At 34.2% G+C, this 14,926-nt stretch overlaps 1 protein-coding gene across 1 annotated transcript in view; it reads left to right on the top strand.

Annotated features, from left to right (window-relative positions):
* Positions 1 to 9,331: 9,331 nt before the first annotated feature.
* The window catches only part of LOC113351023 (PE-PGRS family protein PE_PGRS26-like), an 8,828-nt gene continuing 3,233 nt past the window's right edge, over positions 9,332 to 14,926 (top strand). The window contains exons 1-4 of the mRNA XM_026595102.1: positions 9,332 to 9,356; positions 10,762 to 10,908; positions 11,977 to 12,039; positions 12,185 to 12,313. Of these exons, the coding sequence (XP_026450887.1) occupies positions 9,332 to 9,356; positions 10,762 to 10,908; positions 11,977 to 12,039; positions 12,185 to 12,313 (364 nt within the window). The remainder of the gene's footprint in view (positions 9,357 to 10,761; positions 10,909 to 11,976; positions 12,040 to 12,184; positions 12,314 to 14,926) is intronic.

Here is a 14,926-nt window from a genome sequence, read left to right as displayed (position 1 = left end):
TTCAACACGCTGTCGTTAAGATATTATCTCCCTGCTACACTCAAGAGTGATGTTATAGCCCTCACAGGACGGATATCTCCAGGATAAAACACCCTACTACTAGCATATGTAGTAGATTCTCAACTTGAGCTTGGAAACTCCGAAAAACCTTTAAGGAAAATCGTGAACGCTAAAGAAAAATAATAGAAAATATTTTTCCCTTGGGGGTCTCTCTACAATATAGAGAAACCCCTTTTTCATCAATTTTACAAAAGTAGAGAATTTGTTTATATAATGAAAGAATACAAATTAAAAAGACGAACTCACCGATGTGGGACTAAAAAGTTTACATAGTTTCTTAAAATTACTAAAAACTGGAAACTCCATAATATGGGACAAATAAGTTTCATTCGTAAAGAAAAACAAATATTTGTTTTATTAGTTAAAATACGTGTTATTTTTCCAACAATCCCCCACATGAATGAAAACTCAATAAAACATGAAGAACACATATAAATCTTGATAAATTAACACTACGAACCCACGACATGAACTAACTGACATACAGATGGACCGTGAATCTAGAAGTCATACTAGACATCTCAACATCCTCTCCTTCACACATCAGTGTGTTGACCCCCGGGTCAACAATGGATTGCACAAATCATATAGTATAGAGATATTTCATCTTTAGTTTCTCTAAGATGAGACTAAAGGTTTATTTCACCAAAGTGAAAATGCATGAACTAGTGAACCCTTAGTGACCCTTAGGTCCTAAGTTCCGGTAATACCAAATCCATCAAAACAAAATAAAACTCACTTTCTCAAACCGAATTAAATTTCGATAAAAAACAAAAATCACATAAAAATGTAGGAAATACCATTTTAGGAAAGAGGTGTCCATGAGGTCTTGAAACTGTTGTTGGTGAGATATTACCCAAACTACTTGCTAGAGACAGTGAACGTGATGTCTTGAACTTCTAGCATTTGATGTAATTCGTGATAACAACCACGCAATGATATCTCCAAGGTTGCTGCCAAGCTCGTGCCATTGTGTCCGTTTTGGCCCTGGACGTGTCCCGTTTCTCAGAATGCTCTAGAGAATCAGCTCATATTCTCATAGGAAGATGCACCATCCTCACTGCTGTTCAAACCTGGCTTTTAATTATCTCAAAGAAGTAAAACTACAACAGATGCATATGGAATCTTGTCCCTGCTTCCATTATCTGGAATTTATTGAATAAAAGAAAGGTAAGGATTGCAAGAATTTTCTCATATAAGAGATTGAGATCCACTGGTGTGGTAAGGAAGGTGGTCTATACGTTCTATATTACTTGGTCCTTGGCAGAATCGTATATTACGTCGAAACTCAATCTGCCATCCTTTAGGGGATTCTAATTTATCAGCCGTGTGTATCAAAATTATAAAATCAGTACCATGGAAATATGAAAAATCATTTTTCTTTCATGAATCTAAGAAATTTTAATTATATTGCGAAATATTTTGAAGATGTCCAGAAAGTACTCATGTACAAAGAAGTCTATATGCGAAATATTCCGACTAGGGACATGCTATCTCATCGCGGTAGGAAATTGAAAGTGATTTATGCATGCTTTGCAATGGTGAGAAGGAGTCAACAGACCATATGTTTATGCATTGCCCCTACTCTTTTGAGATTTGGGATTATTTTATTAAGGATTTCAAAATTTCTTAGCCTATGCCGAGAATTTTTCTCCAATTGTTTGACGCTTGGTTGACAAATGCGCTTTCTGGTAGAGGTAAGGAAGTATGGAAGATTATCCATTATGTCATATGTTGGGTTCTGTGGAAGGAGAGAAACTGAAGAGCTTTTGGTGGTCGTCATAAAAATGCAGCGGAGACTATAGATCTTGTGAAACAGCTCGTAGTCTTATGGTCTTGTGACACCAATAATTTCAAATTTGTTACCCCTAGTCTCATTTCGACCAATTGGGAGATCTTATGAGTGACTGATTTATTTTCTTTAGAAGTTTTTTTTTCCCTTTTAATATAACCTTCTTCTTCGAAAAAAAAAGAAGAAGTTTATATGTGAATCTAGTAAAAAAACTAAATTGGCTCTAAGCTTATTATATCCAAAAGTATATAGACATTGCTAAAATAACTAGTTTATGTTGGGTGAAATAATCAAAAACAAGGAAAAATCAAATAAGAAAAAGGTATTGATAATTAGCTCCTTTATAATGGAAGTGATCGATTGGCGAAACGAACGGGCTTCCCCTATCTCCACAACAGCAACAAGGCAAAACTTTGAAAAACAGAGTGAGTCCCGTGTTCAACACGCTGCCGTTAAGACATTAGCGCCCGACTACACTCAAGAGTGATGTTATAGCCCTCACAGGACGGATATCTCCAGGATAAAACACCCTACTACTAGCATATGTAGTAGATTCTCAACTTGAGCTTGGAAACTCCGAAAAATATTTTAAGGAAAATCGTGAACGCTAAAGAAAAATAATAGAAAATATTTTTCCCTTGAGGGTCTCTATACAATATAGAGAAACCCCTTTCTCATCAATTTTATAAAAGTAGAGAATTTGTTTATTTAATGAAAGAATACAAATTAAGAAGACGAACTCCCCGATGTGGGACTAAAAAGTTTACATAGTTTCTTAAAATTACTAAAAACTGGAAACTCCATAATATGGGACAAATAAGTTTCATTCATAAAGAAAAACAAATATTTGTTTTATTAGTAAAAAGACGTGTTGTTATTTCAACAATCCCCCACATGAATGAAAACTCAATAAAACATGAAGAACACAGATAAATCTTGATAAATTAACACTCCGAACCCACGACATGAACTAACTGACATACAGATGGACCGTGAATCTAGAAGTCATACTATCCATCTCAACATCCTCTCCTTCACACATCAGTGTGTTGACCCCCGGGTCAACGATGGATTGCACAAATCATATAGTATAGACATATTTCATCTTTAGTTTCTCTAAGATGTGACTAAAGGTTTATTTCACCAAAGTGAAAATGCATGAACTTGTGAACCTTAGTGACCCTTAGGTCCTAAGTTTCGGTAATACCAAATCCATCAAAACAAAATAAAACTCACTTTCTCAAACCGAATTAAATTTCGATAAAAAACAAAAATTACATAAAAATGTAGGAAATACCATTTTAAGAAAGAGGTGTCCATGAGGTCTTGAAACTGTTGTTGGTGATATATTACCCAAACTACTTGCTAGAGACAGTGAACGTGATGTCTTGAACTTCTAGCATTTGATGTAATTCGCGATAACAACCACGCAATGATATCTCCAAGGTTGCTGCCAAGCTCGTGCCATTGTGTCCGTTTTGGCCCTGGACGTGTCCCGTTTCTCAGAATGCTCTCGAGAATCAGCTCATATTCTCATAGGAAGCTGCACCATCCTCACTGTTGTTCAAACCTGGCTTTTAATTATCTCAAAGAAGTAAAACTACAACAGATGCATATGGAATCTTGTCCCTGCTTCCATTATCTGGAATTTATTGAAAGAAAAAAAGGTAAGGACTGCGAGAATTTTCTCAGATAATAGATTGAGATCCACTGGTGTGGTAAGGAAGGTGGTCTATACGTTTTATATTACTTGGTCCTCGGCAGAATCGTATATTACGTCGAAACTCAATCTGCCATCCTTTAGGGGATTCTAATTTATCATCCGTGTGTATCAAAATTATAAAATCAGTACCATGGCAATATGAAAAATCATTTTTCTTTCATGAATCTAAGAAATTTTAATTATATTGCGAAATATTTTGAAGATGTCCAGAAAGTACTCATGTACAAAGAAGTCTATATGCGAAATATTCCGACTAGGGACATGCTAGCTCATCGCGGTAGGAAATTGAAAGTGATTTATGCGTGCTTTGCAATGGTGAGAAGGAGTCAACAGACCATATGTTTATGCATTTCCCCTACTCTTTTGAAATTTGTGATTATTTTATTAAGGCTTTCAAAATTTCTTAGCCTATGCCGAGAACTTTTATCCAATTGTTTGACGCTTAGTTGACAAATGCGCTTTCTGGTAGAGGTAAGGAAGTATGGAAGATTATCCATTATGTCATATGTTGGGTTTTGTGGAAGGAGAGAAACTGAAGAGGTTTTGGTGGTCGTCAGAAAAGTGCAGCGAAGACTATAGATCTTGTGAAACAGCTCGTAGTCTTATGGTCTTGTGACACCAATAATTTCAAATTTGTTACCCCTAGTCTCATTTCGACCAATTGGGAGATCTTATGAGTGACTGATTTATTTTCTTTAGAAGTTTTTTTTTTCCTTTTAATATAACCTTCTTCTTCGAAAAAAAGAAGAAGAAGTTTATATGTGAATCCAGTAAAAAAACTAAATTGGCTCTAAGCTTATTATATCCAAAAGTATATAGACATTGCTAAAATAACTAGTTTATGTTGGGTGAAATAATCAAAAACAAGGAAAAATCAAATAAGAAAAAGGTATTGATAATTAGCTCCTTTATAATGGAAGTGATCGATTGACGAAATGAAAGGGCTTCCCCTATCTCCACAACAGTAACAAGGCAAAACTTTGAAAAACAGAGTGAGTCCCGTGTTCAACACGCTGCCGTTAAGACATTAGCGCCCGGCTACACTCAAGAGTGATGTTATAGCCCTCACAGGACTGATATCTTCAAGATAAAACACCCTACTACTAGCATATGTTGTAGATTCTCAACTTGATCTTGGAAACTCCGAAAAACCTTTACGGAAAATCGTGAACGCTAAAGAAAAATAATAGAAAATATTTTTCCCTTTGGGGTCTCTCTACAATATAGAGAAACCCCTTTCTCATCAATTTTACAAAAGTAGAGAATTTGTTTATATAATGAAAGAATACAAATTAAGAAGACGAACTCCCCGATGTGGGACTAAAAAGTTTACATAGTTTCTTAAAATTACTAAAAACTGGAAACTCCATATTATGGGACAAATAAGTTTCATTCGTAAAGAAAAACAAATATTTGTTTTATTAGTTAAAATACGTGTTGTTTTTCCAACAATCCCCCACATGATTGAAAACTCAATAAAACATGAAGAACACAGATAAATCTTGATAAATTAACACTCCGAACCCACGACATGAACTAACTGACATACAGATGGACCTTGAATATAGAAGTCATACTAGCCATCTCAACATCCTCTCCTTCACACATCAGTGTGTTGACCCCCGGGTCAACAATGGATTGCACAAATTATATAGTATAGAGATATTTCATCTTTAGTTGCTCTAAGATGAGACTAAAGGTTTATTTCACCAAAGTGAAAATGCATGAACTAGTGAACCCTTAGTGACCCTTAGGTCCTAAGTTCCGGTAATACCAAATCCATCAAAACAAAATAAAACTCACTTTCTCAAACCGAATTAAATTTCGATAAAAAACAAAAATCACATAAAAATGTAGGAAATACCATTTTAGGAAAGAGGTGTCCATGAGGTCTTGAAACTGTTGTTGGTGAGATATTACCCAAACTACTTGCTAGAGACAGTGAACGTGATGTCTTGAACTTCTAGCATTTGATGTAATTCGCGATAACAACCACGCAATGATATCTCCAAGGTTGCTGCCAAGCTCGTTCCATTGTGTCCGTTTTGTCCCTGGACGTGTCCCGTTTCTCAGAATGCTCTAGAGAATCAGCTCATATTCTCATAGGAAGCGACCACTTCCTCATTCAGATAGGTGAATTCCATCAAGAGTGTTTATTGCTATACCCCACTTCAATCTTAAATTGAAACAATAGAACTCATTAAGACTTATTAAGAAGTCATCCCCCACATGCAGTCAGACTATCACGTCTACACCATAGGGAAGGGACATCTCTGATAGTGTTTACCTTTACTCACCACAAATTAGTTGTCTCATTCGAAACCTTGATCTTGGGATCTCCAGTCATCAAGATTGAGTATCCTTCATGGAAAGTATAATTGTTGAGCTTTATCCCGATCCCCCTCGATGCAATTCTAACTATCTTTTTGGACAAACCTTTCGTCAAAGGTTACGCGATATTTTCCTTGGACTTTATCCAACCAATGGAAATAACGCCTATTGAGATTAGTTGTTTTTAGCTTTAGCTATTATAGCTTGTCTAACACAGTGTATAGATATAGCTGGCACAGGCCTATGCCGGAGAGGAATATCTTCTAAAATGCATATTAAGCACTCGACCCCCTCTCGTGCTTTATCTAACGTAATACTCTCAAATTCCATAGTGAATTGAGAAAAATATGTCTATTTGGAAATATTCCAAACACAAACCCTCAAGCTAGAGTGAAATATATCCACTCGTAGAAGCAGACTCCTCTGATTCAACTATCCAGTTTGCATCACAAAGTCCCTCAAGGACATCAAGATTCCTTTCATAAACCAAACAAAAGGTAATAGAGTACTCTAAGTACCTTAATACTCTAATAAGTGCATCCCATTGCTCTCGCTCTGGATTACAAGTATTTCTACTTAACTTACTCACAATATAGGAAATGTTTGGAATCTTAATGTTCATTAAATTCATCAGACATCCTATAACTCTTGAGTATTCAATTTAAGATAATCCATTACCCTTATTTTTCTTGAGTATACAAGAAGAATCGTAAGGATTACAAGCAGACTTATAATCATACTGATTGTATCTCTTAAGCATGAATTCAATATAATGATAACAACCAAGATTATAAATATTAGATAGTATTCTAATACTCATCCCCTAACATCACATCAACAGGGCCTAAGTATTTCAAGTCAACATTCTCATTCAGTGCATGTTTTTAATGGAACTAATCACATCTATGTTTGTATCAAGTAAAAGAATATCATCAACATATAAGAATACAATTACACAGGCATCCTTAACAAGTTACTTGAAATATACTTGTCATATTCATTAACTTAAATACAATACTCATTATCACATTATTAAATTTTACATGTCACTGTTACGTGCTTATTTGAAACCCATACAAATATTTGTTCAACTTACAAATTTTTACTTCAAAACCTTTCACTATAAAGTCCTCAGGTTGTTCTACGTAAATTTATTTATCTAATTCACGGTTTTAGAAACACTGTCTTAACATCCATCTGATGTATCTCTAAGTTTTTTATGACAACAGTAACAATTAGCATCCTGACGGAAGTAATTCTCATCACGGGTGAATAAGAATCAAGGAAATATACATCTTCTTTTAGTTTATATCCTTTATCTACCTACCTAGTCTTATATTTTTCCAGACTTCCATCTACCTTACGTTTCCTCTTAAAGAGTCATTTACATCCCATGGTCTTACTTCCTGGAGGTAAACTAGCAAGCTCCCAAGTATGGTTTAGATGAACTTAGTCCATTTCACTAAATGAAGCTGCTTACCAGAATGAGGTTTCGGTAAACGTTATGGATTCTTTACGAGTCTGGACCTCAAAATAAGCTAGGCATATTATGAAGTCAGGTCCATAAGAAGTCTCAGTTCTAATCATTTTACGTCTCCTAGGATCAACTTTACTCCATATTCCTTTTGAAGGAAAATTCTGACTGGTTGAAGAGATATCTAGGGGATCAACAACACATCCTTAAGAAGAGACAGTTTTCAAAATAAACATGTTTAAAGAACTCAACATCCCTAGACTCCATAAAAGTATTCACACTAAAGTCAGAAAAAACAGAACTCACAACCAAAAACTATATGCAGTAGGGTACTTATGAAACCTTATCTAAAGACCCCCACACTTTGACGTATGCACAAAAAGGTTGTTTATCTTACCATAATCATATGGAGTTTTTATCCGATCCTTTAAAGGTTACTCTATTCATGATATAACGAAATTAGAGGACGACCTCCTCCCAAAAGTTTGCGGTTATCCTTTAATCAATATGGCATATATCATCTCCTTAATGGTTCTATTCTTACGTTACACTAAACCATTAGACTATGGTGAAAAATGAGGTGCAAAATCCTATATGAATTTCATACTCTTCATCACGTTCATACCTAACCCTTTTAGTGGTAACATATTCTTCGTTTTCAATTTCAAGTTTATACTCTTAAGGCTTCTAAGACTTCATCCTTACCCCCCTAAGATAGTTTACAAGATAGTACCTCGTACAACCATCTATGAAAGTTATAAACCACCTTTTACCACCTTAGTTTGGGTTGATTTCACAACTAGGTCTAACTGAATTGATTCTAAGGGTTTAGAATTACTCTGAACAATTTTGATAAAAGGTATTACAACATATTTCTGATTCTACAAAGATTTAACTTTTGTGTTCAATATCCAAACAAAATTTGGGTACGCATCCTACGCTATCCAGTTTATTCATTGACTTATAAATTTACGGTTCCATGTCTACCATGCAAAACATTCAATCACACAAAAGAGAACATATGAATCAACTATGTTCACTTCATCATTGTTTCCGTTAAGCTTATATATAACTTAAGTCTTATAACCATTGCCTAAAAAAATCACTGCCCTTAGTTACAACAAGTTTTAAGATTAAATTATTATCTTAAATGTTTTACCAACTACAAAAGAATAAGAAACAAGATTCTCGCATATACCCGGAACATAATAACATAATTCAATGTGAGAATACTACAGATATGAGCTTCTGCTCGACCTTTCCCTTTTATGCAACCTCTGTCGCAGATGAGTTACTCATATAGAGTTTTTCGGCATCCCCTATCCTCTAATAGGAGGTGAACAGATCTTTGTTTCAACAAACATGCTTAGTGGCTCCAAAGTCCACCCATCAATTTCTCACATTGGTTATAAAATAACTTCCGACATCATGCCACTGAACTCATTCTAGTTTGTTTCAACTAAATTGGCATTAACTTTCCACGTATTAAGGTTTTTACGTTGTCCACAATTTACTGCCCTATCGCTAGGAATTACAAACATAAAAATAATCTTTAATTAAAGTAATGGTAGATTCAGGTTTACGAAACATATCTTTCTTATGAAGACTACGCTTATAGTTGTGTTTGATATTCCCACTTTAACCAGCTTTGGAAGATTGTTTTCTAGCCACATGCGCCTATTAACCATGTCCCTTGCGGATGAAACCTTTATTCACAAACCACAATTCCGAACTGGAAAGTAAATTATTAGTTTTGAAGATAACATCTAAATTAAACTTCGTTTGAATCACCATTTCGAAAAACTCATGGTTACCCCATAAATAATAATTTAGTCAACAACAAATTCTGCTTGTCAGAATTTTTCAGAAACATTTCTCTGTTTTGTAAAATATCAAAAAAATACTTTTCCAACTCCAAAATTTACGAAATTTTATGTGGATAACTATCAGGATGTCTGTTACATTAGGTCAAAAGGGTTCGTCTAAATTCTTTCTAGGTTAATAGATAACGTCGAAACTCTACAGCTCACCAAAAATTCGTTTTTGTTTTTTTCACTCCACAATTAACATCCATGATTCACAAACCAACCATTTTCGATTATTACAAATTTTATTGTCTTAAGATTGTTGGGTGAAATAATCAAAAAAAAAAAGGAAAAATCAAATAAGAGAAAGTTATTGGTACTTAGCTCATTTATAATGGAAGTGATCGGTTGACGAAACGAACGAGCTTCACATATCTCCACAACAGCAACAAGGAAAAACTTTGAAAAACAGAGTGAATTACGTGTTCAACACGCTGCCGTTATTTTTCTAGAAAATAATTGAAAATATTTTTCCAATCGCGAACGCTTAAAAAAATAATAAAAAATATTCTTTCCTTGGGGGTCTCTCTCCAATATAGAGAAATCATAAACCCTAGGTTTTGATAGATTTCAGTTTCCGATTGTATACCAACACTTGTTAGTCGAAATTGGAAGCTAGAAAGAAAACTTTGATTAAGGTATCTCGTAAAAAATCATTTTGAATTTTTAAACAAGATATATCTAGATTTATTCTAGTTGTTCTTGTTGTAGAGTTATTAGGTTTCTCTTCCTCTTTTTGAAGAGTATAATAATCCCTAATCTACAAATTTGTTTTGATATTACTTTTACCTTGTAATTGTTTTTATCAAAACAAACACAAGATTTCCAAAACCTTGATTAGGGAAATCAAACCGGTGTTTTGTGCAAACGAAATATCGAATCGTATCAATCGTGTTGTGGTATCTTCTAAAGAGAGCCACGGGTTCTGCTAGAAGATTTTCGAGAAGTATTCCTAAAGAGAATCGGTATTCTGCTAGGATTTCTATAAGTGCTTGAATACAACTGAAGGAGGTATTACATCTAGTCTGAATAGGTAATAGAAAATTGGTGTAACAACTTATAATAAGTGTGTGTCTATTCTGGACTAGGTCTCGGGGTTTTTCTGCATTTGCGGTTTCCTTGTTAACAAAATTTCTGGTGTCTGTGTTATTTCTTTTCCGCATTATATTGTTTATCTATATAATTGAAATATCACAGGTTGTGCGTAAGTTCAATAAATTGGGAATCCAACCTTTGGTTGTTGATTAAATTGATTGATACTTGGATATTAGTTTTTGATACCGTCCAAGTTATTTCTTATATTCAATCGGGCTCGCAAATTCCTATTTGTTTGATTGCGGATTGAATTGAGAAATCGAGATATAACTCTTTGATATACTTTTCTTAAGATTGAGTCTGACTGTCTAGTTGATTCTCTTGAAAGTATATTGGAGTTAGTCCATTCAGATTTCCAAACGAATTATTGAGACTCCCCCTTTTTCACATCCCCTCATATTTGTCTTTCCTTTCTCTTTAGTGGCAGATCCAGATCCATTCACATCTATTGGTTTATCTGAAATCGGCGGAGGAGGAGGAGGTGGTGATGATGGTGAAAGAGGAAGAGGAGGTGATGAAGTAATTGTAGATTCCTGTTGGTCAAATGGTACTAGTGGTGGAGGAGAAGGTAATTCAGTGGGTTGTTGTGCAGATGCAGTAACAAACGAGAACTTTGTTGTTTAGTCCACTAAACCCGACCCTGATTAATGGCTAGTCCAACGTGAAAATTTATTTACTCGTTAGTCAAAAAAGGTTTGAAAATAGTAAAATTACTCTGCTAACCCTAACATATAATACTATGTAAAAACCCTCTTTAATGCTCTTCATAAGCATCACTACATACCAATATGTGTTATGTTATGTATTGATACTACATAAGTTACTACATACTACATATTAATATGTATTGATACTACTTATGTTACTACATACTACATATGTTAGTAACATATGTTATTATATATCATTATGTATTAATACTACATATGTTATTACATACTACATACGTTATGTGTTATAACATATGTTATATGTTACGACATATGTTAATATGTATTGATACTACATATGCTACTACAATACTAATTAGATATGGAAGGGTGTTTTAGGCATTTAGAAAACACACTTTATAATCTCCACAAAATTTTCGGACTAGCGACTAAATAATCTGGTCCAAAGACTAATTGTTTTCTGGTGTTGGACTACACAATAACAGGGTCAAGAAAAACTGAATTAACCAGTAATTCCTAGGTAACAAGAATAAACAAGCCCACTAACAGAAATCCAAAATCCCAAGAGGTCTTCATTCCTTCTTTCTTCTTCAGAAACTCCACTTTTTTATTCCTTTTCTTGTTTTCTTCCTTGCTCTCTTCAAATTTTACTTCAGCAGATCATAAACTTTTCTATCTTTCTTCTTCTTGCTTTGATTTTCTATATCTTCCTTTCTCTTAAAATTTCTCTTCAAAAAAATTATAAAAAACTTTTCTATGCGTCCATCTAGATTCAAACAACTTGAAATCGAAATCTAGGGTAGACAATTAACCTAGAAAACATAACACACCACACTACAAGCCTAAAACCTCAGTGTAATCTATGAAACTGATCATAAAAGTGAAACCTAAATGTAACCTATGAACATTCTTACTCAAATCAAACGCTCATTTTCCTGAATTCAATCACTACAGAACCGCTGCAGCCAGGAGGAGGACGGTTTTCATACCTCCTCCTCCTCCTCCTCTTGCAGCACCAACATCAGATGGTAACCACTATTGCTCCGCCACCGCCTCCAAAAATCCCAAAGGTTGTGCAAAAACCAAGATCGACAACACCAATGTGGATGTGAAACTTAACCTTTATCTTCCCTTTATCATGCGAAGCAGATCCATAAATATCCATCGGCTTAGCCATTAGAGGAGGAGGTAGTGCTGCTGGTGAAGAAACATTAGAATCAAATCTTACTGGTGGAGCAGGAGGAAGAGGAGGTGATGAAGTATATTCGGGTGGGACAAATGCTACTGGTGGTGTAGGAGAGGGTATTTCTTGGGAAGATGCAATAACAAGAAGAAACAAGCCCAAAACAAATCCAAAAGCCCAGAATGTCTTCATTTCTTCTTCTTTTTTCAGAAACACCACTTTTCTCTTCCTGTTATTGCTTTCTTCCTTGACCTCTCTTCTATCTTCCTTCTTGCTTTAATGCTTATCTTCCTTTCTCTTAAAATTTCTCTTCAAAAAAATTATACAGTAAAAAACTTGTCTATGCACCCATCTAGATATATATTTAGGATGAACTAGTCTACTTCTCATTTCAACTACTTTATGAGAAGTGATGATGACTAGTGTATTTATTACCAACACTTCATCACTTCTCCTCAGTCAAAGTGACCTCTGGTCCGGTGACTACAGAAAAGTGTTTTTGTTACTTACAAAGAAACATGCATTATGGATTGTCAAGATGACCATCCATCCCCTGTTCTCTCTTAATGAGAAAGGGATGGTGAAGAAGAAGAAGAATAAGGAGTAGGAGAACAAGGAGAGAAGCTAGTTTATGTTGGGAGCAATAAATTTTTATTTACTCTGTGCATTAGTAAGGTACAATGTCATCACTCTTGTGCGTTTTTCCTTCCCTATATATCTGTTACTAATCTATTAATTTAATAATAAATTTTTTTTGTTAAGCTTCGCATAGTTATAATATATTTATTTTTTCTTATTGGAGTAAAAGGAAATCTTCAATATATGTTTTCTATACATGCATATTTATATTTTTGTTAAGTAAAATTAAATGAAGGAAAAAACCCTAAACATGTTTTCCGTATTATACAAGCTACCGTTACAAACAAACTAAGATTCAAGTACTCAACTGCAACTTAAAATTACATATTTCCAGTCACATTAAAAACTGTAATTGAAAGGTTACAAATCTACAAAGTCAACAAATTACTTCTTGTACTTTTTTCTTGTTCTCGAACCTTAAAAACTATTACATGACTTTGATACTACTGCATGCCAATGGTTGGTGTTCGATCTTCTATTTTTTAAACAAAACATACTCACAATGATCATAAAAAACACAACTTCAATAATTCCATAAATTGTTAATTATTTCAAACATATTATTGGAAACATTGTTAGTATCCAAAATGATTTTTTGACTAGAAATAATATTAAACGGATTGTTGCTATCCAAACCCGAGGTTAGAGTATGAATAACTTGTTAAAAATGTTTTTTTTATCACGTTTTTATCTCAATTTTAGAGCAATCCATTATCCAAAACGATTAATTAATAAGTGTACTATAATAATGTTGCTCTTTTTAATTGTAATATCTTGTCTTGATTGATTATTCTTTTATTAAGTACTTGTACTTGTGTGTTATGCAAAGTTTGATTTGATTGTACTATCGTTGCTTGTATATACTTACTCATTGGGTGTCAAATCCTTTTTTTTTGTTGCTTCAGATAAAACAGGTTGTTGGTGAAATCAGTTATTCAAATCATCTTTAATATATGAGCTAATACTTATACATATGATTTAAAACTATGTACGTATTTCAATATGTCGAATTTTAGATGTCGAGATAATAAATGCAAAAAGGTATTATACACGCACTTTCTCATTTTTACATCACTTTCTCCCGAAGTTGTTAATTCGTCGACTTATTTAGAGATGTAAAACGGAAAAACACATCCCAGTCCATCCCATTAAAAGATGAGTCCAACGTGCTAAGTGTCATGATGTGTCGGGCCTTGCCAAAATGAGTGCAACATTTATCATTTATCTAAGGGTGAACCAAATGTCTTATGAAGAAACCAAAACATAATAATTAAATATTTTATTTATTCTGCTTGTGTCATACCAATAACTTTGTTAATTTGAGAAGGGGCTAGCTTTTTGTTGGGAAAATTGACACCTGAGCTCAGGGGCACACTAGATTACGAAATCCAATTGGTGATTTGAACCAAACATGTGAGAAATAATAAGAGAGACAAAACACAAATCTATAACATCGCGTGCATTACTTCGAAGCGTTGCTGGAATTTCCTTTACCTAAAACCTAGCTGACCCATCCTTTCTTCAAACTTTGTAACTCATTTTGTATAGTGTACGATTACTGAAAAAGCGGGGGTCTAACAACACCACCCAATATTTCTCTTATCAATCTGTATGGACTAACTCCGAAATACTTTCTAGATAATCAACTAGACAGTTAGACTCAATCTAAGTAAAAGTATCTCAAGGAGTTAATATCTCTCTCTTGTTTTGATACTCGAGCTAATAGAAATCAGCGAGTCCTTAATCAAACACAAGAAATAACTTGGATGGTACCATATGGTACCAAAGACCAATATCCAAGGATCAATCAATGACAATCAACAAACAAAGGTTGGATTACTCTAATTGATGATCTAACGCACAAACTGTATTATTTCAATTATAAAGATAAAACAATATAATGTGGAAATTGAAATAACACATACACCAGAAATTATGTTAACGAGGAAACCTCAAATGCAGAAAAACCACTGGACTTAGTCCAGATTGAACACACACTGTATTAAGCCGCTACAGACACTAGCCTACTCCAAGCTAACTTCGGACTGGACAGTAGTTGAACCCCAATAATTCTCCCACTGATCCAAGGTACA

Source organism: Papaver somniferum, chromosome 2, assembly GCF_003573695.1.
Source record: "Papaver somniferum cultivar HN1 chromosome 2, ASM357369v1, whole genome shotgun sequence".
NCBI lineage: Eukaryota > Viridiplantae > Streptophyta > Magnoliopsida > Ranunculales > Papaveraceae > Papaver > Papaver somniferum.
This window is presented reverse-complemented; position numbering and strand designations above follow the sequence as displayed.